We start from the raw sequence: 22,791 nt of genomic DNA, 5'->3' as shown, positions 1-22,791 counted from the left end.
TGGATCGACAACGCAGAAAAAAACTTTTCCCGCTCATGTGCCCTCACTGGCCCAGGGATCCGAGTCCGGTGATCATGGCAAATCAGAATGCAGAATTGGGCCTGTGCGTCTTGGCCGCCATTTCCCCAGATTTTCCATCGTCGTTTCCCCGGACTCCGGTTACGAGGAACTTGCTCTCTAAGTCAGGCCATGGGACCGCTCTACTGTACTTACAGCATGCAGGCAGATCCCGTGTTCCCTTCCCCCTCCCCATTCTTGCATTTGGAGACAAACGCACCTCCCATGCGCTGCGGGCCTTACTCTAATTAGTTGGCCTGCATTACCGCTTGTGCCTGGGCCTCGGGAACCCCGCGTTGCGATTGCTGGCTCGGACTGCCGAGGAAAATACCTCTCGCCCCCGTTCAGCCGATCGTTGGCTACTCGTCGCGTGGATTTGCCCATTCTATTACATCCATCCATGGAGTGACATCTCTTTGCCGAATTCCGGGGTAGATCTAGCAGATTCCAAAGTTCTATTCTTGTTCTAAGACAGACTAATTTTATTAAACACACACATGATCATCCATTTTTTTCTTAGCGGAGTAATAGGCAACGTAGAATCGTGTAGAAGACTCATAGGTCGGAAACACCTGCCGCTTCTTTTCTACTCAGAACCAGATCTTCCACTAGTACTGCGCGATGACACACAAAATACTATGCACGACAGTGCAAAAGGTATGCAGCCCGACCTCTCTTGGCGTTGCACAGTCATCCATTCGTGCTATTAGATAATAGCGCCTGTCCATGACACATGATTATCGATGTGCAAGGGTCTCGACCACCGGGACGGTCACCGACTCTGTACTGTTGGGGATGCACGACCGGCAAGCTGCCACGATCGATGACGCAAGACCTTGTTGATTTGGGGTTCTAGTTGCGTTTTCGATGAGGCATATTAGGTAAATTGTACCGCCATTCGATGTCGTGAGCTGGTTTCGATTGCGCAATTCTATGCCCGATGGGAAAGCTGGACCGCAAATGTGACAGATGTACGACGGGTCCAGGATCAAGTTTCTTTCTTTGTCCATTTCTCAGCTACCCGTATGAAGGATAATGTTTGAAAAGGTCTAGACAAATAATATGCTAAGATGAGTTGACTTGGGTACCAAGTGGACATTATGACACCCTTCAATGGGAATTCATTCATCGTGGTATTGCACTGATGCAATGTCAGGTTATTGCGCAATCAAATTGGGCTCTTTCGATATTAAATTGAGTCTAGATATCTACGTGGCATCCACAACCCAGCAAATTTGAAGATGTCGCTATTCCGGTCATGGATTATGGCTATTGAGCTAAGACAACATCAATGTTCAATTGAGCTGAACGATTATGGTTAAAATGGAACTAAACATAACGATATGACCAGGCTGATCAGTTCCAAGGTTGATTCAAAAAATAATAGATGCGGTTGAGATCTATTTGAAAGACGAACGTAGCACGAGCAAGGTCTATGAAGGGTCGAGATTACACCAGGCTACTGCGTCTGAATGATCGGCTTGACTTGGGGGATGGGCTGCCATCAAAGTCAGAGGGTTAGCAAATCCCTTGCATACCATCTATTGTTATTTAGTTTCCATCTGGAACAAGGAAAGGGATGTCGCCCACCTGGTAGGCAATCGATTCTTCGGCTGTGGTAGTTGGTTCTTTATTCTAAGCCTTGATATCATCGAAACTAGGTGTAAAGGCTTCTCGATGTCTACAAAGTAGACTAAACGTTTTTTTTTTTTTTCTAAAAAAAAAAAAAAAACACATTTTAAATTAGGTCCTGTCATTGGCATAGAAATTGTAGTCTTGTCGCATTAATGTCGCGGGCCCAGACATTACAGATTGGTTAAGTGATATTACAAGAGATATGACATTATGCCAACACTGAGGTATGTTAGGAAGCTAACGCAACAGGCGATATTGATTCTTCACTCGGGACTTGATCTCTCAATCGCTGCTCTTCGTAAGCAATATCAAAATCATATCGAGCTCGAGCTGCATGAGGTGCCAAGCGCGATAAGTATTCGAATTTTGCCACATTCACCGCCCTCACCTTCACCATCCGAATTGGGAGACAACCTCCAAATTGATCATCTCAGTCTCTTTGGATTCCATATCAGTGACCTATCGCAAGGGTAGAGTCTAAAACACACCTTCCAAGTATTTACCGACCACAGAGCTACCTGTGATTCTCCCGCTGAGCTTCTCCGCACCCTGAACGGGAATTTTCCTCGCGCAACAGCGGCCGAGAACGCGCAAAGAAAGCTGCCAAGATGCCGAAATATAAGTCCCCTTCAGCCATGCATGATTCTGCTATCCTTACTGACCTCCTATTTACTCTTTTGTAGGTTCCAGCTCCAAACCCGCCTGCGATCAATCACCTCCCTTTGTCCCGTGCCGTGTGCGGAGACGACGATCCGAACTTTTGATATCGGATACCATCACGATAACGCGATTCGCAAGGCCAGATCGCTGACTTTGATCTAATTATAGGCGACTACTGTGATGTTTACCTCACGCACGACTCCATGAGTGTGCGCAAAGCGCATAACTCTGGTCGTAACCACTTGAGGAACGTGGTGGAGTACTATCAGCGTATGTCACCTGCTGGAGATGCAAGTATGGACTATACTGACAATCACCCCAGAGATCGGCCAAGAGAAGGCTCAATCAGTCATTGACTCCATCACCTCTTCTTATGCCGCTGAAGGCCAGCCCCTCCCCAATCCCGCCATGGTGCCAGGAGCATTCCCCCCACCATTCGGCTTCCCAGGTCTGAAAGCGCCCTTATCCACCAAAAGCCCCATATAAACTAACCCATCTTGCCATCGCAGGCCGACCCGGTCAAGGCCCCCCTCTTCCCTTCGGAATTCCTCCTCCAGGGGCTCCCGGTGCCCCAGGAATGCCGCCTCGTATGTACAACCAGCCAGGAGATGCCCTCCCTTACCCCGGGCCTCCTTTCGGCGCAGCAGCTAATCAATTCCCTTCTCCATGGACAGCTCCCGGTGCTCACGGTCTCCCCTTCCCACCCCCGTTCCCTGGTGCTACAGGAACTCCACCAACAGGAGGCTTTGCTCCCCCAGGTGGACTCCCTAACATGCCCCCAGGCGCAGGAAACCTCCCTCCCCCTCCCGGCGGATTCCCAGCTAATTTCCCCATGCCCTTACCTGGAGGTGGGTTCCCTCCAATCCCGCCAATGCCGGGTATGTCGAACTCGCCGATTCCTTCCGGTCCACGCGGATCAGAGGGGTACCCCGCGCCTCCTGGAGGCGGGCCTCCTCCCGGGATGGATGAGAAATGGTAAATCAGCTCTTTTTTCGATTGGACGGGTTGTTTTGAGGTGTTGTCTGCTTTCTTCCCTCTCTTTATTTGATATCTCATAGTCATGATCACTACGTCTTCCGCACGAGTTGGATGTTCATTTTTTTGTCCTGGGACAGAAAACTTTCCTTGTCACTGGAAAACAAAATTCTCCTTGAGGGTGTTCTCTTCCCCGGCGTTGTATTATAGCGTTTGATTTGGGTTTCCTGTGGATCTCTCAATACTCAATATCATGTTTTCCATGGATTCTACTCCTATCAGTAGAGTATATGTTGGGGTCAGTGAAGTCTGTAATCGATAGACTTATCTATGTTTAAGGGCCCCTGATGTTCCTATGTTCTACTATCAAGGCTGATTCTTCAACTTTCTGTTGTGATATATTCATCGATATATTTGCATGGGCAGGTGGGTCATCAGCCCCCGCTTCCCCACTTGTGCTCATAGGTACAGTACTGTACTAGATAGGTAGACTCCCTGCTATCCAGCAAAATGCTCAGATGCCCATCCCTGCATCCCAACCTAAGTCCCAAGATTCTTTTCGTACCATGCAGTTTATGCCCAGGGCCCTTCTGCGTAAGTGCCACTTGCCCGCCTGGGAGGAAGTATCATGAACTCTCCCTTCAGGATGGGCAGTGGCTAGGTATAGCAGTAACTGAGGATATCGAATATGGAACGAAACCTTGGAAGGAGACATTGGAACTATCCAAAGATTTACTACATAGGTATTTTATTACAAAGTTGATTTGGACACCCAAGCTTGGAAGAAAGAGGTAGAAATTATATTTCGAGGATCGCAAGAAACCCGGCCCAACCCCGTACCCCAAATGCATCAGAACACCATAACTAACCAGAAACCTTGAAAACCAGAGCACAAAAATTGATAAAGAAAAATACATGTCGACCTCGAGCTAGGAATCCCTAGTGGGGAGGAAGTGAGGAGGAAAGTGGATGATTTTGATCGAAGTCGACGAGAAGGGAAAAAGAGAGTAAGGAGAAATCTGAAGAGGGGTAGTATCACACCACTTGAATTGATGGTGGATCATGATGAAAGTATACTGGAAGGAAATTGGCGGCGAGCCTGAGCAAAGAAACAAAAACAGAAAGATGGGACCCAAAGAACAATGGATGGAAAAGGCTCATAGACCATCATTGCCCTCACGCTAAAAAACATCACATATCTTCATATCAGGAAATTATGAAAAATTCCAGACGAGCGCTTAGTGCTCGTAACCAGCGCCCCTTTGCCACGGACTGGCGTTGTTTTGGTTTCTATGATTGGGGGCCAATGCGGACTGCCCAACGGGCATGTTGTCGTAGTTTCGCTTTGCAGGTGATGGTGATACCCGACCCAGCTGGTCGTAGCCCGGAGGAGAGCCCCGGCGGCCTGCGGCATCGCTGGGAATGAGTGGTACTGATGGATCGACAGGTGATCGCTGCTGTTGAGAAGCGCTGTGAGGGGCATTGGCTGCATTCATGTGTTGGTATCCGTTGCCGCTGCCATTGCCACTGCCACTAGCACTACCATTGTTACGGCCACTGGAGACGGAGATTGTATCCTCGTCGAAGGGGTTGTGCTGGTATGATTGAGACTTCATGTCGCCTCGAGCAGTCGCACCCAATGCATCCAATTCAGTCGTAAGCTGAGTCTGCGACTTGATGAATGAACCCCGGTCATCGCGCATTGGCTGGTATCGGGTATCGGGGTTTTTGGACACGACAGCGTAGACCGAGGCAATCAAGACAAGAACAAGGAGAACTAAGGCAAAGGCAGCGTTGTAGACAAAGAAAACCACACCCATTACGCCGACCATCAGGCCTGGTGGGTTGAAAACATTCGAGAAGACCAGCAGGAAGATCACGTTGATAAAGTTGACGACCGCAATTGAAATGTTGTAGATATTGGTCTTTTTGTCCATCCATGGCCGGATAACGCACGCAGCAACCAGCATAGCAGCTTCAATGACCACCAAAGCGACTGTCTGGACAACGGGAGCAGACTGACTCAATCCGATGAACATGCCCTTAACCAGGACATAGATAAGATAGGGAACGACGAAATAGTATGCCGTGGCTCGGTATTGCACATAAAGAAAGCCCCATTTGTTCAAACAGGCAGGATCGGAATACAAGATGTATGCCGGGTTCTTGTGCATCGTGACCGAGCGCTTGGCCAGACGGATGACCTTCTGGGCTGCCCATCCTAGCGCAATGAGCAGGGATAAGAGCATCACCACGGCCAGGACGACCTCAGCCGGTGAGTCACGCTGAGTGAATTCCCAAAGGCAAAGGATGCACATTTGGGGGAAACCAATCAAAGTCAGACGAAAGAGGATACCTCGAGTAACAACTTTCCATCCATTGCGGAAGTCCTGGAACGTGTCGCCCTTCATTTTGCCGTGCTTAACGAGTAATTCGCAGATACCCTTGAACGCGGCGATAATGATGATAACGATGAAAACAAAGAAGACAAAGAAAATGAGACCAGTCAAGAAGATATTGGTTTCTTCAATACCGGCACGGAATCCAACACGATCAATACCCCGCACTACTTGAACCTTCTGGCTGGTGTCTCGTTTTCCGAGCATATGGAGTCCTCTCTTCATAAGATTGCGTACAGGGTCCATGACATAGTCACGCTTCTTTAGCACCTCGACTGAGGTTTGGCTTAGTGAAGAGAGGACAGTTGAAGGAGTACCACCAGTGGATCGCTGGTACCAGGTACAGATGGTCTGTAGGAACCCGACGTGAATAATACCCATGCTCCACTGGAAGTCCTGGGTCCATGATTCCACAATGGGTGGCATATGAACCGACGTCATACCAATTATTGCTTGAGATTGCATGAAGCTGAACAAGGACAGGGCATTTGCCGCAACATGAGCGGCGGTGTTAGAATGGCCCAGTCCGGAGGTGATGGCAGATGCTGTAAGACCCAAGCCTGAAATGATTGCGGTCACCCAAGAAACTCCAACTTGGTATACAGTTTTACCATTGGAAAGTGACGCTGACACACAGGCAATCTTCTCGCCATTATCCTTCCTTTTAATCACAATCTGCACATCCGCATCGAGATCCGGAACAGTGTAGGCGATACCCGGGATATTCGAGGCAGTATCATTTGGAAGAGTGAGCGAAACAGACTCCAAGTCAATGGGGCCGGGAGCCATAGGACACATGCCCATTCCCGAAATGGAGCAGGGGTCGAGGGTGCTTGAATAAGCCTTGTAACCATAGGCCGTCAGAGTTAGGTCTGCCACGACCTTGCCGGAGATGTATGACACGCCATCGAAACCGATCTGAAGAGAATTGTTGTTTGGGTAGAAAATGACATGGAAATAAGTGGCTGTGAAGTTGCTACTCTCCATGCACAAGTTGAGCGAATTAGATTCGAGATAGTTGACTGCAAACGCCGGCGCCACAAATGCGACTAAGCAGGTGAGAAACGCTATCAACCTCATTCTGGGGAGGATTGAAATTAGGGTTGGATAGATTTTTGAGTCCAACGATGTCGAGAAGAACGAAGAGAAGAGATAATATGAAAAGCCACGGTTGAAGCGGTACTCCAGAGTACCACGTTGTCAGCCGCCGGATGCGGAATACCTCCAAGCGGCCGAGTTCTCGGCGGTTGGTGTTATTGTGGGACCGATGCGATATTGAATGTCGTCGATACGACCGCACAATTATTTGTCGCGAAAAGCAGCTAGAGGTATGGCGTGTATGTGTGTTTCTAACCGTATCTCTGATTGCCAAATGAATCGGAGGAACAGCTTGAGAAGCGATTGTCAGGAAGTGAAGGAGTCGAAGGAGAGTCGGCGGACTAATATCCTAAGTCGCATGCGACAGTATCAAATATTAATACAGAGCAAAAGGCTCCCGAGAGAAGTGAAGTCGAGGACGAATGGTGAGCGAGGTGCGTGGAGTCGCAGAAGTAGGTTAAATCGGGAGATGTGGAGAAAGTAAATTGGGGGTCCAGAGCGAGTGAAATTGGCAGCATACACAGTATGGCCAAAGGTTATTGAGGGTCGAACGATGAGAAAGAGGTGAAAGACAGGTTCCCAGTCCTCAAGGAAATTCTCGAAGGGAGAGGGAGGACGAGGGTGAGTTGCCTTTTTACCCAGAAACACGATGCGGGTCACCTGGAATGGTGGAATGTGGTACTGTATGGTCAGGAGGGCCCTGGGCGCTTGTTGGTGGACCACTCAGAGGGGGTAAGTTACCGTAACCATGGTATGACCTTTGTTATGGCAGCCAGTCTTTCTGACGGGGACTAGGCCTCACAGGGTCGATCACTGATGTAAGTGCAAGTTTCATCAACATCCCTACTTCACACTTTTTTGCTTCATATTCAAGGAGATGGTTCAATCACTACCCTCCTCTTCTACTGTACTGACCACCGCAGATTTTTTTTTGTTTAAACCTCCGCACACGCGTCCTTTAGGGGAACTTCTTGGCTGCAAGCGGTAGATGGATCGTGGCGGAGGTGAGTGGGCCCTCCAATACCCTAAATGCTGCAGAAGGCAGATTACTTCATCCCACGTACCAGAGGAAATGTCCCCCAGTTGTGGAGTTGCGAGAGGCGCAACGAGCGAAAATAGTAAGTGGACCATGGCATATCCAGGTACCTGCAGTAGGTGACTTTGTAACCGCTCGTATTGTAGCGTATGTCTGCCGAGGCTGGGCACAACATTGGCGCGCCTAAGCTGAACTATTTTTTTCTTGTCCTAAGTAGTCCCCCTGATTCGGGAGTAAGGGGGGGTAAACAAGGCGGGCCTATGAGATTACCGGAATTTGCGCACACCCTTCTCTATACAATGAATGGATCTGTCTAAATTATGTATCATTCTACAGTGTACAGATATAACCCTGGCATAACGCGGACTACAAGGGTCTTTAGGTCATCTGGCTCTCAGGGGCTGATCCCCACCCGAAAGAAGACCGATCCATAAATCCTAAATTATTCCATTAGTTTAATTAATTCCCCTCGTCTATGGGCACAGACCATCAAGAAGATCACAGTCCCATTAATGCCGTGGCGTTGGCTTGATGCACAGCCTCAGTTCTCTCCCCCATGACAACCCAGCCCTTCATGTTTCAGATGTAGTCTCTGCACATCTGTCAATCCTACATTAGTGTCCGAGATCCAGTTCCACGTGCCCCGAGCTCCCAGCTTGCCGGAGTTGGTCATTTCAAAGCACCTAAATCCACGCGACCTGACATTCCTGACATCATAATCGAAGATCAAATGATCGTCATTTTCCAGTATGTATACATGACATTGCCTATTCGGCTTTTTTATATACGTAAATCTGAGATACATGTTTCGCGACCGTGACAAACGATGTTGTATTCAAGCTGTCTCATCGACAAAGACCCGTTATAGCGCCACCGCTATTTTTGGGTCAGGGTTTAAGGGCGCTGAGGCATCCGAGTGGTCATAATCTCTGTCCATATACCCCACTCGTCGCAGCCATCAATTCATCTATAGTTTCCCATAAAATCGCAGGTTCGTCTACGTAGTCAGACGACTCAGAATTGAACTAATATAACAGCTACCTTGCTTGACTGATCCTTTGTTCAAAGCAAAGTATAGGCGTACATCAGTTGAGTGTGCCGCCCATGTGGATCATACGTAGCAGCTAGGAAACAGGACGACTCCATAGCGTCAAATGGAAAATGGGTCTTCGCTCAGCAGAGCAAAAGGTGAAATGATACTGCCTAAAGCCCCTGCATAAACATAAACCCAGCCAAGCAGTCATAAATTCTAAGGAATTCCCGTGCTCCGCCAAGGTTGCCGAGTCTATTTAGTACGTACTCCGGACGAGCCCAGCCCTTGGCAATAGTACATGATTCCCACCATGAACTTGCGATCGAGGAGACTCCAGCTCCAGATGACATGTTGGCGGAAGAATAAAACGACATTAGAATCACGGATACGGGTAGCTTTGGTTCCTTGGAACCATAATCCATGCGATAGCAAGGCAGCTTGGAGGAACCGCAGGTGTAACCTTCAGCTTTTTTTTAAAAAAAAAATTAATTCTATTCATTTGATAAGCGCCATATGATTGAAGGTACTAATGTCATGAATTTTAACTTGTATAATATCTTAGTAACCGTCACGTTTTGCTGTTGAAGTCATACGGGACATTGGAGATGTATACATTGACAGATTTCAGGATGCCATGGTGGGAACTCAGGTGTTCCAGGGCTGATTTCCAATATTCTACAGGGCAGCCCCAGGGAGTGGTCCAAGACGGGCCAATTGGAAATCTATTTTGCAACGTTCGGAGGCATGCTGGAGCTGCACTACTGTCAAGCTTTCAGTTTTTGATCTCGTGGTGAACACTGAATAGTTACATCCATGGTAAGCTGTCTATCAGTCGAGAGCTTTCCCTGCCATATTTTCTTTTTATCATTCGCCAGAATCACTGGCCGTAAATCCATTTCAAATGTTGTTAACGCCTTGCCCTGCGAGTTTGGTAAAACATCAGTAAAAGTTCGGATAGCTCTCTGCCGTTCTTCTGTGAATCGAGTGTTCAACCAAGAGTGGATATACCAGTCAATCTATGTATTGAGGTCGACTTCGCATTAATTGGCGTCTGACGATTGTTTCACAGCCCAAATACCAAACAGCTCGTTGGGTTGTCCATGAAAGCCAGCTGCAAGCATAGCCTACCCAACGTGAAATAACGGCTTCAAAAAGCGAGTCGGCGACCCCATAGCTAAGTGGGTGTACCTTACTAAGAATCTAAAAAGCTTCCTATCAGCACGTGATTAGTGGATATTCTGCCGAGCCTCACCGGTCAGAAAAAAAAAAGTCGCAGAATGGTTTTCCGCAGCGGTTTAGGTCGCATCTCCGGAGATCAAAACACCCCAATCGACGGATCACACATCCTTCGATTTAAGAGATTCATTTTCATTTCGTTTCAGTGAATCGCAAGCCTTGTGGTTCACTCAAAACGACAAGATGCCCGGCCCAGTGGACACCACAAAGTCCATCGACGCCAAGAAGCGCAAGAGAAAGCACGCTGCTAAGCCTACCGCCGACAGTGAAGATGTTCCCAAGCCTGTTGAGACCAAGTCAATTAAGAAGACTGCCAAGGCCGCTGTTTCCCCCAAGCCTGCGACCGAGAAGACAACTAAAAAGCGCAAAGTGAGCCACTCCGCTAGCGAGGACGAGAGCGGTGACGAGGCCGAGGAAGTCGAGGAAGTCGAGGAGCAGGAAGAGGACAACGAGGCAGACGAGGCCGAGGAGAAGGACAATGTTGCGGATCTCCCCACCATGGGCGAAGTCAGCCTTCCCCAGACTGAGGGCCAGCTGCAGAAGTTTACTGAGCTGAACCTCTCGGAGAAGACCATGCAAGGAATCAAGGATATGGGCTTCGAGACCATGACTGAGATCCAGCAGCGCACAATCCCACCGCTGCTCGCCGGTCGCGATGTTCTCGGTGCTGCGAAGACTGGATCCGGCAAGACTCTCTCTTTCCTGATCCCGGCGGTCGAGATGCTCAGCGCTCTGCGCTTCAAGCCCAGAAACGGTACCGGTGTTCTTGTTATTTCTCCCACCCGTGAACTGGCTCTACAGATCTTTGGTGTTGCTCGCGAACTCATGGCCCACCACTCTCAGACCTACGGTATCGTTATTGGCGGTGCCAACCGTCGTGCCGAAGCCGATAAGCTTGCCAAGGGTGTCAATCTGCTCATTGCTACCCCGGGTCGTCTGCTTGATCACCTCCAGAACACTCAAGGCTTCATTTTCAAGAACCTGAAGACTCTTGTTATTGACGAGGCTGACCGTATCCTTGAAGTCGGTTTCGAGGACGAAATGCGCCAGATCATCAAGATCCTGCCCGCGGAGGAGCGTCAAACCATGCTTTTCTCCGCCACCCAAACCACCAAGGTCGAGGATTTGGCCCGCATCTCCCTGCGCCCTGGCCCATTGTACATTAATGTTGATCACCGCAAGGAGCACAGTACCGTGGAGGGTCTGGAACAAGGATACGTGATCTGTGAGGCGGATCGACGCTTCCTGCTCCTGTTCTCCTTCCTCAAGGTAAACCAACCCTCACTCAATCGGCTTTGGAAACAAAATACTAACACGATTGTAGCGCAACCTCAAAAAGAAGATTATTGTGTTTTTCTCAAGCTGCAACTGTGTGAAGTACCATGCTGAGCTTCTGAACTACATTGATTTGCCCGTACTTGAGCTGCATGGCAAGCAGAAGCAGCAAAAACGAACCAACACGTTCTTCGAGTTTTGTAACGCCACCCAGGGTACCTTGATCTGTACTGACGTTGCTGCTCGTGGCCTTGATGTTTGTCTCTCCTCATATTCGTTCATGGTCCCGTTATCTAACTTTATTTTAGATTCCTGCTGTCGACTGGATCATTCAGTTCGATCCCCCAGATGACCCACGTGACTACATCCACCGTGTCGGACGAACTGCTCGTGGTGCCAACGGTAAGGGACGCAGTCTGATGTTCTTGCAGCCATCCGAGGTTGGCTTCCTCAAACACCTCAAGGAAGCTCGTGTGCCGGTGGTTGAGTTCGAATTCCCTTCCTCCAAAATTGTCAATGTCCAAAGTCAACTTGAGAAGTTGATTTCACAAAATTACTACCTCAATAAGGTAAGCATATCTCCCACGCAATTGAAGATGCCATTTACTCACCTTTTTCACAGTCTGCCAAGGAAGGATACCGATCGTACCTCCAGGCATACGCCTCTCATTCTCTTCGCTCCGTGTTCGATGTGCACAAGCTGGACCTGGTGAAGGTTGCCAAGGGCTTTGGCTTCAACGCCCCCCCACGGATTGATATCCAGCTGGGTGCTAGCATGACCCGCGACAAGAGACAGGAGCAGCAGGGTCGCCGCACGTATGGCAGCCAGCCCAAGGGGTCGAAGTTCAAGCGGAAGCACGAGGATTAAGCTATGACTGGAATGCTGAAATTACCAAAAAAGTCCATGGTCGCCTGCATCTATCATTTTGGGAATTGTGGAGTTAAACTGTGTAGATATACTATTTCAATCTTTATTTTTTTGACCCGATCTGTGACAAGCATCTCTGTCGTATCCCAATATCCGGTATGACTGCTACAGTATAATACTCAGGGACCCGGTGGCCATGTGGGAAAAGGGGAATTAGAATTCACTCTAGCTTTGAATCCACGTGGGCGTCCAAGCCATGTACAGCCATGGGATGCATCCATCTACCATGTATGGATCTATCGCACAGAAGTCGGCAATCTGCTTCGCTTCTTGATAACTACAATTGGCAGACCCTGAGAAGATTTACCGAAAATTATGATTGCCTCATGTACGGAGCTGCAGGTATGTCACCAAGACTACTGTGGGTGTAGTCCCGATAGCAATTTTGGTGACTTGCAGCCCCTTGCAATGCACTAGCGTCGTTAATCTGTCACACCCAGGTCGTCTTTTTTGTTTGACTTCATTTTTGCTCCGGCGATCAAGGGAAGAAAATAATTGCGAGGGGAAACCCCGTGTGCTGACCTAAAGAGCCCGAATGCGAGGGGAATTCGCCCGTATGTGATGACAATGATGAGTTGGCAGTGGAGGGAACCAATCATTGGGGCTCCATCACACCCTGGGTTTTGTCGTCTGGGCGACCATCACCTCTTTCTTTTCCCCGTCGAACCGGTTCTACTGTGTGGTCCGTGTTCCTGTGTGACAAAATCAAAATCAAAATCGAAATCCTATGAGTTGTCCGTCTGACCATATAAAAGATAGAATGTGTAAGGTAGACATGAATTGACGCGTGTAGTTAACGTGGACAAGAATGATGTGGCGCCTTTACCCAGCCACCATGTAAGAACTCGTTGGAAGGCCTGGAATAGAAATGGAAGATCCGTACGATGAAGAACACTAGTAATAACCAAGGAACCGAGATCTGATCCGCAGCCCAATCCACGGGTCCCGTTTGTTGTGGTAGAGGGCGCATGGGGGTGACCGCTTATCGGAACCTGGGGTGTACACCAGCCTTCTCTTTTTTTGCAAGAGGCTGGGCTGATCACGTCCTTATTTCCTCGGGGATCACAGTTCTTATCCCTTCGTGAAACTCTTCCTTTCATTCTTTCCCTTCCCAATCCAATCGGATTCCCCATATCCCCTTTTCATGTGAGGGATCAGCGAGAGAGTAACTCGCTCAACCTTCAGCTCGCATAGCAACCGCTCACCGTTTTCCTTTCCTCTTTCCTCCTTCAACTCTTCTGTTGAATTTCCGTCATCGTTTTTGCAACGTGACTTCTGCGCTGGTACGCTCTTAATTCCTCAAAATTAATTCCCTCGGCCCTTGAACCCTTCCCATCTGTACCCGATCTCCGATCTCCTCCCTTACCCCCACTATTGTGTTGTCAAACGGAGCATCAACAAGTGACCACCATCTGGCCCCCTCCCAACAGTCTCTCTTGCATCCATTCTCTTGAAGTATGCGATTATCGGACTGAAGACATAATAATACTTCTTTTTTGTTTTAAAAAAAGAGCAAAAGAGAAAGAGAGGCCTGTCTCCAGCCATGGGGGTCAACACCCGCAGACCCGTCCTTCCCGCCCCTACAGAATCTCTCGTCGATACTATCGGCGGCAGCGTCACGGGCACAGATCTGGCAACTGACATTTCTCGCCGCACAGACAAGACGTCGTACTCGATCCCGGACGACGGAAGCCCTGTCACGCTTTCTACCCGGCGCCATCGGGACCGGGACGACAAACTGTCTTCACACCGCGACTCGCAAACTTCCCTCCTCATCGAATACTTTGAGGGTGGGAAGGGCTCCGGTGGAATTGTCTCTCGACCTAGTGTTCGAGTACGAGTCACTCCCTCGGGCAGCCGAAAATTTAAGGATAAGGATCACATCCAGATTACCGAATCCGGCTCTAGTCGCAAACCATCATATACTCGTCGTATCTCGCTCACATCGCCATCTTCAAAACCAAGACAACTCACCGAGTCCAATTTGGATGAGCACAGTGGGAGCGAAAGTAATTCTGCTGAGGAAGGTCAACGTCCGTCACGAAACCTGCCGGTGGAAATCGAATTCATGAATCGCGACCAGGGTAGCGAAATGTCCGCGATTTCGCGTGATGCCCGTTACATGCCCACCTCGGATGTGTCATCCATGCCGGCTGACAGCATGCTTGAAGGCGCCTCGTCAGCGGGTCCCCGGCGGAAACGCAGCCAAAGCCTTGAACGCAGTGCCAAACGGGGAAGCAAAGATTTATTGAAGACTCCATCCCGACAACGCAGTCGCAGCTTGAGTCACGAGCGGATTGTCAATCGGGTTGCTGAGAAGCTCAATGAGTCCTCCCATGATGTTTCGAGCAGCAAAAAGAGCAAAAGCAAGGGCAGAAGCAGGAATGCGGGCAAGGATTATCTGGAGGCTGAACCGACTAAGTCATCGTCACGTCGGAGGCGACATGGAACCGAAGACGAATATATCCACAGTCCGGAGTCCAGTTTGCTGAGTACTTCCAACGTTTCTTCAAATCGCAAGTCCGACGCATACTCTGTTCGATCCGGCGCGTCAAAAACTTCCATCAACAACCCGAAGCTGTTAGAGACGGTCGAAGATGCCATCCGACGATTAATTCTTCCGGAGCTTAAGGAGCTCAAAAAGGACCAAAAGGTCATGTCCAACACATCTAAGTTCGAGCGAGATATGACGACTTCATACTCATCCACCAGCTCGCGCGATGAGCTTGGTCGCCGCCTGTCCAAACACGCTAGTGCCCCCGATGTGATGAAGCCCAAGGTCGTTCTTAACAAGGATAGCAAAGATGAGGGGATAGTTCTTGCTGGCGAGCCCGCCGCCCAAACCAAAGAGCGCAAATCAAGCAAGACAAGTGACACTTCTGATGCTGGGTGGGTGAAGTACAACCGACCGGACTTGACGGAACAGGAAAAGCTTCGCAGGCAAAAAAGTAAAGGTCTGCGTGATGCTCATGCGGCAGCACGAGTGGGCTCAGCTTTGACTTCGGCATCGCTCAGGCATCACGATTCCCAGTCTAGTATCGGCAAGAAAGAACGGAGAGCCAGCGGTTCCCAGAGAAGCGTGGAACCCGAAGGCTACAATGAAACAGAGCTTGTTTTCCAAAAACACAACGTGCCCGCTATGCCTATGCACAGTGCAATCGACTCTGAGTTGACCCGCACCTCGTTGCTTTCGGAGCGAACAGAGAGCCCTACTCCTCGCAAAAGAGTCTCTCTGGCGGAAATTTCTCGTGGTTCCCCGCGACAAGTCGTCTCGCCAACTGGCCATACCCCTACCCGGACTCCCTTGGACTCGCGATATGAACTTGGCATGCGCCATGGCAATCAGTCGCAGCGTGATCTTTCCATGCACAGTGTTTCCGACCGTGATCTTCATTCCAAAAGCCAGTCACCTGCAAGCGATGGTGGTAATTGGGCCATTGCTGCAGCTGCAGCTGCCAACTTGCTTGATGCTGCTCAGCCAGAGACTCATGATTCATACAACGAACCATATGAGACCGGCCGGCAACTCAGCCCTATCCAGAGTGTAGCTAGCGAGCGCACTGAGACTCATGGTGAACAGTATCCCAACAAGTACCACACCGAAGCCCAAAAGGAGATCGAGCCCCGTCTTTCAATCGAGTCCTTATCTTCTGCTCCTAGCACCAACCTTGCACGATCCACTCGCCAGGGCGTAAGCCCCAGAAGCCAAAGTGGCTTTTCCAAATACGACGAAGAGGGCCCTGAGCTTGGATACGAACAATCACGCCATGTTTATCCCGAGGATGACATCTTCGGTCATGAGGAGGAATCCAAGCTTTCCTATGGCCAAGAAGATAGTGAAGTTGATTTCATGGACAAAGTCAAGGAGGGTCAGCATGTGACACCTGCCATCGCTGCTAACCCGCAGTTCGTTCAAGCCATGGGCATCGAATCAAACGTTGCGTCTTTGATGGACCCCTCAATTCTGGAGACCTCGATTCTGGAGACGCAGTCGTACCAGTCTGGCACTGGTAGTCGATCACAGACCGACCTTGCCCAGCGATCGAGAAGCCGAAGCCCCGAGAAGCCTGTCAATGAGGTTTATCGGGGTAGTCCCCTCAAGCAACGTCAAGATGCGTCTAGTCCTGATGAAACTTCTTTCACCCGCCGAATGGGTGTCACTTCACCTCCACAGAGCGTGACACAATCGATTGAAGACCTGGAGGAGGCTGGTATGGTGGCTGCAGCTGCTCGTGGTATTGACCGCGGTCTCGAGAGTCCCCTACCAGAGGCAGACCAACGCAGCCAAGAATCTGAGTCTGAAATCAATACCAACCCGTCTATCATCCAAGGTCCGATCGGTGGCATCGCTCAAGGAAACGGTGACCACTGGGCGTATGACTCGCGATCCCCACCTGCTGGACAGGTTCCATACTACGAGTCCAACCCAGCCGGAGCCAAGGACCTGGGTGCGCAGCCGCGTGGTCTTGATGCTGAGTACTACGAGACTGCCAGAAATATCTTTGGTGGCGATGATTATTACCCTGATCAGCGTGCCCAACAGCTGTTTGACACTTCGCCTGGAGCTAAAGATGAAGGTTACGTCTCGGCTGCTAACCCTGTTTCTCCAAGCGTTGGCACCCCTAAGCAAGGCAGCCGAGGTGTCGGAGCTGTGGATGCCTTTGGTGCCCCCGCCGAGATGGATGAATTTTCTGCTGGTCACCAGCGTCATTTTAGTGGTTATTCTCATGGAGTTGGCTCGCCACTTTACGACAGTGCTACTGGCCATGGCATCGAGAGAATCAAGTCCAAAGATATCGTTGCCCTCATGGACCATCTCACCGTTCGTGACGCCCAGCGCAATGCCCGGGATACTGAGATGTTGGTCACCCTGGTCCGCAGTGCTGCTGAGATGCGCACTTCGTTTGACGAGATGAAGAAATTCATTGCCCAGCAAGACGAATTGCTGCTTGATTCCACCGAGAAGCAGCATGAACGACTCAATCAGGTTCTTGGGGGTCCCCGGCCGCTGCCTCCCAGTGGATCTCGTACTCGCCAATTGAACCTGGAGGACGATGAGGACTTGCAGTCTAAGCGGAAGAACATTTTCAAGCGTGCTCTCAAAGGTCTAAGTCTGAAGTCCGGTAATGACTTGTCTAAGATCGAAGGCATGCTGGAGCAGCTGCTTGACGAAGTTGAAGCCCTCCGAGATGGTCAGGGCATGACCAGCCCACGTGCTACGGCTCGGATGAGTGTCGACGCGAACACCTTTGACAACAATGGCCAGAATGGTGTCGCCCAGGGTAGCCAATCTCCTTACACGTCGAGCCCAGCTCGGCAAACAAACGCGGACCCGCGCGTCAGCACTGTTCATGAAGAGGATGAGGAGGAGGGCGACCTTGATGAGGATGATCCTTACATGACTGCACACTTGCCTGTGCAAGACTTTGCTCGCCACGAAAGAGCTGGATCTCTACCTCTTGCTACACCCCCTCGCAAGCCGCTGGCCTCAGGAACGCGCAGCAATGAGACCACTCCCAAGGCTTCCACCGACAAGGCCGAAAAAGCTCGCAAGCACAAATCCAGTAGTTCTTCGATCTTCCCCAAATTTTCTCGCTGGTCTAAGACCACCGCTTCTTCCATGGGTGACAATATCCGCAACAGCATTCAGCCTGGACGAAAGGAGCGCCCTTACTCTGAGAATCTGTCTCGCTCGGGATCCGATCTTGGACAAGATGCGTATCAGAAGGCTAATTATTACGATCCCGAGGGCGATGATCGCCTCCATTCCCCTTATGGAGACGAGCAAGAGAACCGGCCCCCATCGCCATTGGTGCCCTCTCAAGTTTCTGAAGCCCCTAAATACCGAGCTCACCGTGGAAGTCTCGATCTCCAGCACCCCCAGCCTAGGCAGGGACCAACGGGACGCTTCCAGTCAGCTTTGGAGACCCAGGCTCAGACCTACGCTACCCCCGGCTCGCCCAGCTCAGAGCGATGGGGATCCCAACCCAGCTTGCAGGCCGGGCAGCCCGCCCAGAACCGCTTTAGCGCTGGCAGCAGACTCTCTCCAATCTCTGATGCAGGCTATTCAGAGCACAGCTCCCGTGCAACGGGACCACCCCGTCCTCCGAAGGTCAAAGACGAGGGACCTCTGATTCCCGAGCGACCACCCAAGGTCCTCGAAGATGAAGACGATCAGGCTTCGACTACCTATGGCGATCGTGTCATTTCACGGGTATGTCTCCCAACAAATCCTTCAACCCCAGATCAAAAGCTAATTCATTCACAGGGCTCCGCCATCCGCTCCCCTCCCACCCGCAAGCCAACAGGCCCTCGCCCTTTGACTTCTGGCGGCTCCTACAGTCCCAGTAACATCAAGCGCACCCGCTACCGAGGCAGTCCGATGCAGATCGACTATGAGGATGAATATTGAGACCGCATTGAGATACCCTAGGTTGTATTTGTGTCTAGCGAGCTTTGACTTTGATTTTTGTTTTACGTTTTACCCTTTTCTTTATTCCTATTCCATGTGACGAGCTCGGCGTCCGCGCCTATTACGACAGTTAACGACCATGCCCTACCTGATATCTTACCATTGAGCTTTGACTTGAAAATCATCCTCTCCCATCTATGAGCCATTTGCGTGCAAACTTTCATTCCTGCTATTCGAGGCTTTCATTCTGTTTTCAATGTCTATAAGCTTCATGATGGGTGGGGCAGCCATGTATTGATTTTGTTGTATCTTGTTCTACGCCCTCGTTCATTTCTTGAGGATAATTTTTTTGATTTTTATCACCATTTGGTGAGGGTGTGTAGATACGTGTGGTTGGTTTTAGTGCCAATTCATGATTCGGTGCTACATATTCATCTTGTTCCAAAAGTTAATAGTAAATGAGACCATTTTATCAAATGCAGATATTTTGACACAGGCTTTCATGGAATATTGAATCATTTTAAAAATGTAGTCTGGGGTAGAGGTAAAGTAATAGACACTGTCACTGGCTAAGTATAACTTCTCAACAACTCTCTAATATCCAGACTGACGAAGACCAAAGAATCGAATGGGAAGAACATGGTCAAAACGCTGAATCAAGACAAAAGCCCAAACACGACTCACCCTCCCATGTACTCTGCAACCAGGTTTTAATAATCAGAAAAAGGCCTAACCGTCGTAGTCCCCTTCTCCCGAAACGCATACTCCGCCGTCGCAAGCCCACTAGCCTCAATCCCATCACTGATTGGAAACTTCCCAGGATAACTCTCAGTAGAATGGCACTTTGTCTCACGATCCATCCGAACTCCCTCACCCTCACTACCCGCCGAGGACCCCAAAGAATGCAAAGCCAAGGTAAGATCAACCGGCTCATCAACCGAAGCCAACGACCTTAGCGACGCAACAGGCGACTCCTGTCCCGCGCATATGCCCAATCTAATGATATGTGTCTTCGAAGCCGAAGGCGCAGTCCGATTCATCATCTCGGTGATATCATGCACCTGATGCAGAGGCAAGAGATACTCATTGTCATCCTCACTGCGCTCTTCAACGCTAGCGCCGAGTTTGTGTTCATGAACCGAGTGAGTCGAATGCCGGGCGAGATGGAGCGCAGGCGTCGAGCGTGCTTGAACGGGACTCGTATGGCCTTTTTCTTTCTCTGTCGTCCCCAATACGGGCAAGCGTGGGTGGTTAGAAGGTGGCATTCGCTTGACTGCCGTATCATACATGGGGGCATTTGCTTTTGTGTACCGGTCCACTACTGCGCTGGGTTTGTTGATTGCGACACCAAGCTTGGAGTCGGACTGGTGCGAGGGCATGCGCTCAAGTGCTGTTTCGGGATAGCATTGTGGCATAGTTGGAGGAGTTTTGAAGGCTGTTGAAGGTGGTTGGGGCATGTTTGGGACGCCATCGATTGTGAGTCTGGAGGCGGATGCGTATGCGCCTGGTTGGGAACGGCGGTTTAGTAGTTCGGGGTGGAGGATTGTTGATGGGTTTGGTGAACGGTAGTTTGAGAAGGGGATTATACTGATGATGAGGTCGATTATTCGTTTCTCTGTTCGCTCGATATTGTATTTGAATGGTGGGAACTCTTGTGCGGAGGAGCAGAGAGGCCGGGCAATGTAGGAGATCAAGTAGAGGAATTGGAGGTGGACGAGGGTTATGATGAGGGAGTTGGTTGTTCTTAGGGTGACGGGGAGAACGGCGTGGGTTCGGTTTGATCTTTTGTAGACAACGAGAGGCATTTTCGCTCAGATTTGATGGTAATGACTGGGATTGTCGAGTGAGGGTTTGTTGAGTCGTTGATATACTGGTTCTCGATGCGGTGGTTACTGGGAAGGTGCGAGTCTCCAGCCGTTTCCCGGAAACAATAGCCCTAACATCTCCTACCGCAGGTCCTTGCACGTGGGTTTCCAAATGTCTGGCCCGATAGCCCATAAAGAAATAAGCCTACACATTGATCTGGATTCTGACAAGAAATGCTTGCGGGAACTGAAAAGCGCATCACCATCCATCAATATCAATTGTAATTCCAATGGGCCTAGGTAGGACCGGCCATTGTCTCATCCGCATCTCCCAATTGCTTGTTATGCCAAACCCTTGGAATATGTGACAACATTCATAGTTGATAGAGATGCAGAAATGGGCCGCTACAATCTATACCGAAAGCCTGCAGTTCTTTCCTCGATGTTACTTTTGCTTGAACATTCCATAGGATGACCACGCTTGTTGGGCAGGCCTATTTTTGGTGTTAGTGCTAAAAAAGCAGCGCAGAATTAATGAGCAGACTTCTTCACAAATGAAAAGAAACAAAAAGCCTCAATTATAGTACATCTAGATGCTCAGGCTCGGTCTAACCAATCACATACCAGTCACGTGACTAATATTTCAAGTTGACAGGCCTCCGATTCTCGCAAAATAAGTCAATTGCTAGATGAACTTATCATGAATCCTACAATGGTAATGACTTTGAGTTCATAGCTAGGGACTCCAAAGAAATTTGTCTTAGGTTCCTCGTTAGCCTCTGTGTGTGGGATATACAAGCTGCCCGATACATGGATGACGGTAGATCGAGTAGATCCACTTAAAGCTAATCTCGGCCCAATCCCCGGCGAGTCGCAACGACACCTCCACTCTCTTGACTCATGACAGCCCGTCTAGCAGCTCTCCGATCTACCTTATCCACCATGGCAGGCATTGCAACAGATTGTCAGCATGTGCGCCCACGGAGCTTCGCACCGCTCGATACCACCAAAGTATCAGATGCGCCGCGGCTAAAGGGCATCGTGTTTGATGTGGATGGGACCTTGTGGTAAGCCGATTTCAGCTTCCCTTTCTCAAGCATGGACTTCATCCCATAGTAGCTTCGCTAGGTTGGTATTGATTGTTTTGTATCATTAATTTCGAGCACTGCATTGCGCAAATGCATAATTGGAAGGGGCACTGGGGCAAATGGCTCTTATTGCAAGAGGAATATCTTGACTGGGTTACAAACTAACATGGAGAACCAGCTTGCCACAACACCATATGTTTACTGAAATGAGGTAAGACTAGACCGACTGATCCGTTGCTATACAACACGAAGAAATACAACGCATAAACATCCATGAAACTAACAATGAACCACTTTAAGAGATGCACTTGGGATAGATAAATCAATCGACATCCTGCACCACATCCAAGGTCTTCCAACCGCAGAAGACCGCGCTGCAGCCGTTGCAAAGATCCAAGCCGTTGAGCGGCGCGCCATGATGGACCAGGTACCACAGCCGGGTCTAGTGGGACTAATGGAGTATCTCCAATCCCGCGGCTTGAGACGGGCACTATGTACACGGAACTTCGAGTAAGCGCTTCCCCGGCGTATCGGTCCCAGTTCAACGATATAATGAACCACGGGAACGCTAATACATTTCGCAATACAGATCGCCTGTCCGGTATCTTCTCAACAATCACCTGCCGGAGCATATATTCCTGCCTATAATTACGCGAGACACACCCAATGTGATCCCCAAGCCTGATCCAGCTGGCATCCTGCATATTGCGCAAGAATGGGGGTTGACGAATCGGGCCGAGAGTTTGATTATGGTGGGTCAATCTGATGGTCTTTGGATCCTGTTCTGGCGGAAAGCTGATTTTCTTTAGGTTGGTGATAGTATTGATGATATGACGGCTGGACATAAAGCTGGTGCGGCGACGGTGCTGCTTTTGAATGAGAGGAATACTCATTTGCAGGAACATGCTCATACTGATCTTTGTATCAATCGGTTGGATGATTTGATTGAGATCCTTGAGCAGGGGTTTGTTAGCCAGCGGTGTGATCCGGGGCATGTCTGATGGCTTCCTTGGCTTGACAGTCATACTTTTGCTTTCGCGAGGTCGGTATAGAGATGTGTCCACACCTTAGATGCTGGAACCTTAGGGTCGAATTTAGTTTGGAAACATGCATGATCTTTCCTATGATATCAGGTCAAGACCTTGTAAATGTGT

General features: G+C 49.7%; 6 protein-coding genes across 6 annotated transcripts; 4 read left to right on the top strand and 2 right to left on the bottom strand.

The window, feature by feature from the left end:
* Positions 1 to 2,555: 2,555 nt before the first annotated feature.
* N7484_011290 (putative U1 snRNP complex component Yhc1) lies at positions 2,556 to 3,331 on the top strand (the record flags this gene model as incomplete). Its single annotated transcript, XM_057121677.1, has 3 exons — positions 2,556 to 2,622; positions 2,675 to 2,800; positions 2,862 to 3,331. The coding sequence occupies 3 exons, from the start codon at positions 2,556 to 2,558 to the stop codon at positions 3,329 to 3,331; spliced, it is 663 nt and encodes a 220-aa protein (XP_056967431.1).
* A 1,234-nt stretch (positions 3,332 to 4,565) lies between these two features.
* Positions 4,566 to 6,806, bottom strand: N7484_011289 (transient receptor potential ion channel family protein; the record flags this gene model as incomplete). The annotated part of the gene is made up of 1 exon (XM_057121676.1): positions 4,566 to 6,806. The coding sequence occupies one exon, from the start codon at positions 6,804 to 6,806 to the stop codon at positions 4,566 to 4,568; it is 2,241 nt and encodes a 746-aa protein (XP_056967430.1).
* Positions 6,807 to 10,312: 3,506 nt separating this feature from the next.
* has1 (ATP-dependent RNA helicase HAS1) lies at positions 10,313 to 12,272 on the top strand (the record flags this gene model as incomplete). Its single annotated transcript, XM_057121675.1, has 4 exons — positions 10,313 to 11,398; positions 11,454 to 11,660; positions 11,713 to 11,973; positions 12,027 to 12,272. 4 exons carry the CDS (start codon positions 10,313 to 10,315, stop codon positions 12,270 to 12,272), a joined length of 1,800 nt encoding a protein of 599 aa, XP_056967429.1.
* Positions 12,273 to 13,875: 1,603 nt separating this feature from the next.
* On the top strand, positions 13,876 to 18,744 carry N7484_011287 (uncharacterized protein; the record flags this gene model as incomplete). Its single annotated transcript, XM_057121674.1, has 2 exons — positions 13,876 to 18,546; positions 18,601 to 18,744. The coding sequence occupies 2 exons, from the start codon at positions 13,876 to 13,878 to the stop codon at positions 18,742 to 18,744; spliced, it is 4,815 nt and encodes a 1,604-aa protein (XP_056967428.1).
* Positions 18,745 to 19,454: 710 nt separating this feature from the next.
* N7484_011286 (uncharacterized protein) lies at positions 19,455 to 20,549 on the bottom strand (the record flags this gene model as incomplete). Its single annotated transcript, XM_057121673.1, has 1 exon — positions 19,455 to 20,549. One exon carries the CDS (start codon positions 20,547 to 20,549, stop codon positions 19,455 to 19,457), a length of 1,095 nt encoding a protein of 364 aa, XP_056967427.1.
* A 900-nt stretch (positions 20,550 to 21,449) lies between these two features.
* Positions 21,450 to 22,638, top strand: N7484_011285 (putative haloacid dehalogenase-like hydrolase; the record flags this gene model as incomplete). Its single annotated transcript, XM_057121672.1, has 5 exons — positions 21,450 to 21,616; positions 21,816 to 21,848; positions 21,938 to 22,147; positions 22,227 to 22,389; positions 22,447 to 22,638. The coding sequence occupies 5 exons, from the start codon at positions 21,450 to 21,452 to the stop codon at positions 22,636 to 22,638; spliced, it is 765 nt and encodes a 254-aa protein (XP_056967426.1).
* Between the last annotated feature and the right edge of the window lie 153 nt (positions 22,639 to 22,791).

This window comes from Penicillium longicatenatum (genome assembly GCF_028827895.1).
Source record: "Penicillium longicatenatum strain IBT 33135 chromosome Unknown contig_7_segment0_segment0, whole genome shotgun sequence".
Taxonomy (NCBI): domain Eukaryota; kingdom Fungi; phylum Ascomycota; class Eurotiomycetes; order Eurotiales; family Aspergillaceae; genus Penicillium; species Penicillium longicatenatum.
Note: the sequence above shows the minus strand (reverse complement) of the source record. Positions and strands in the feature narration are given on the sequence as shown.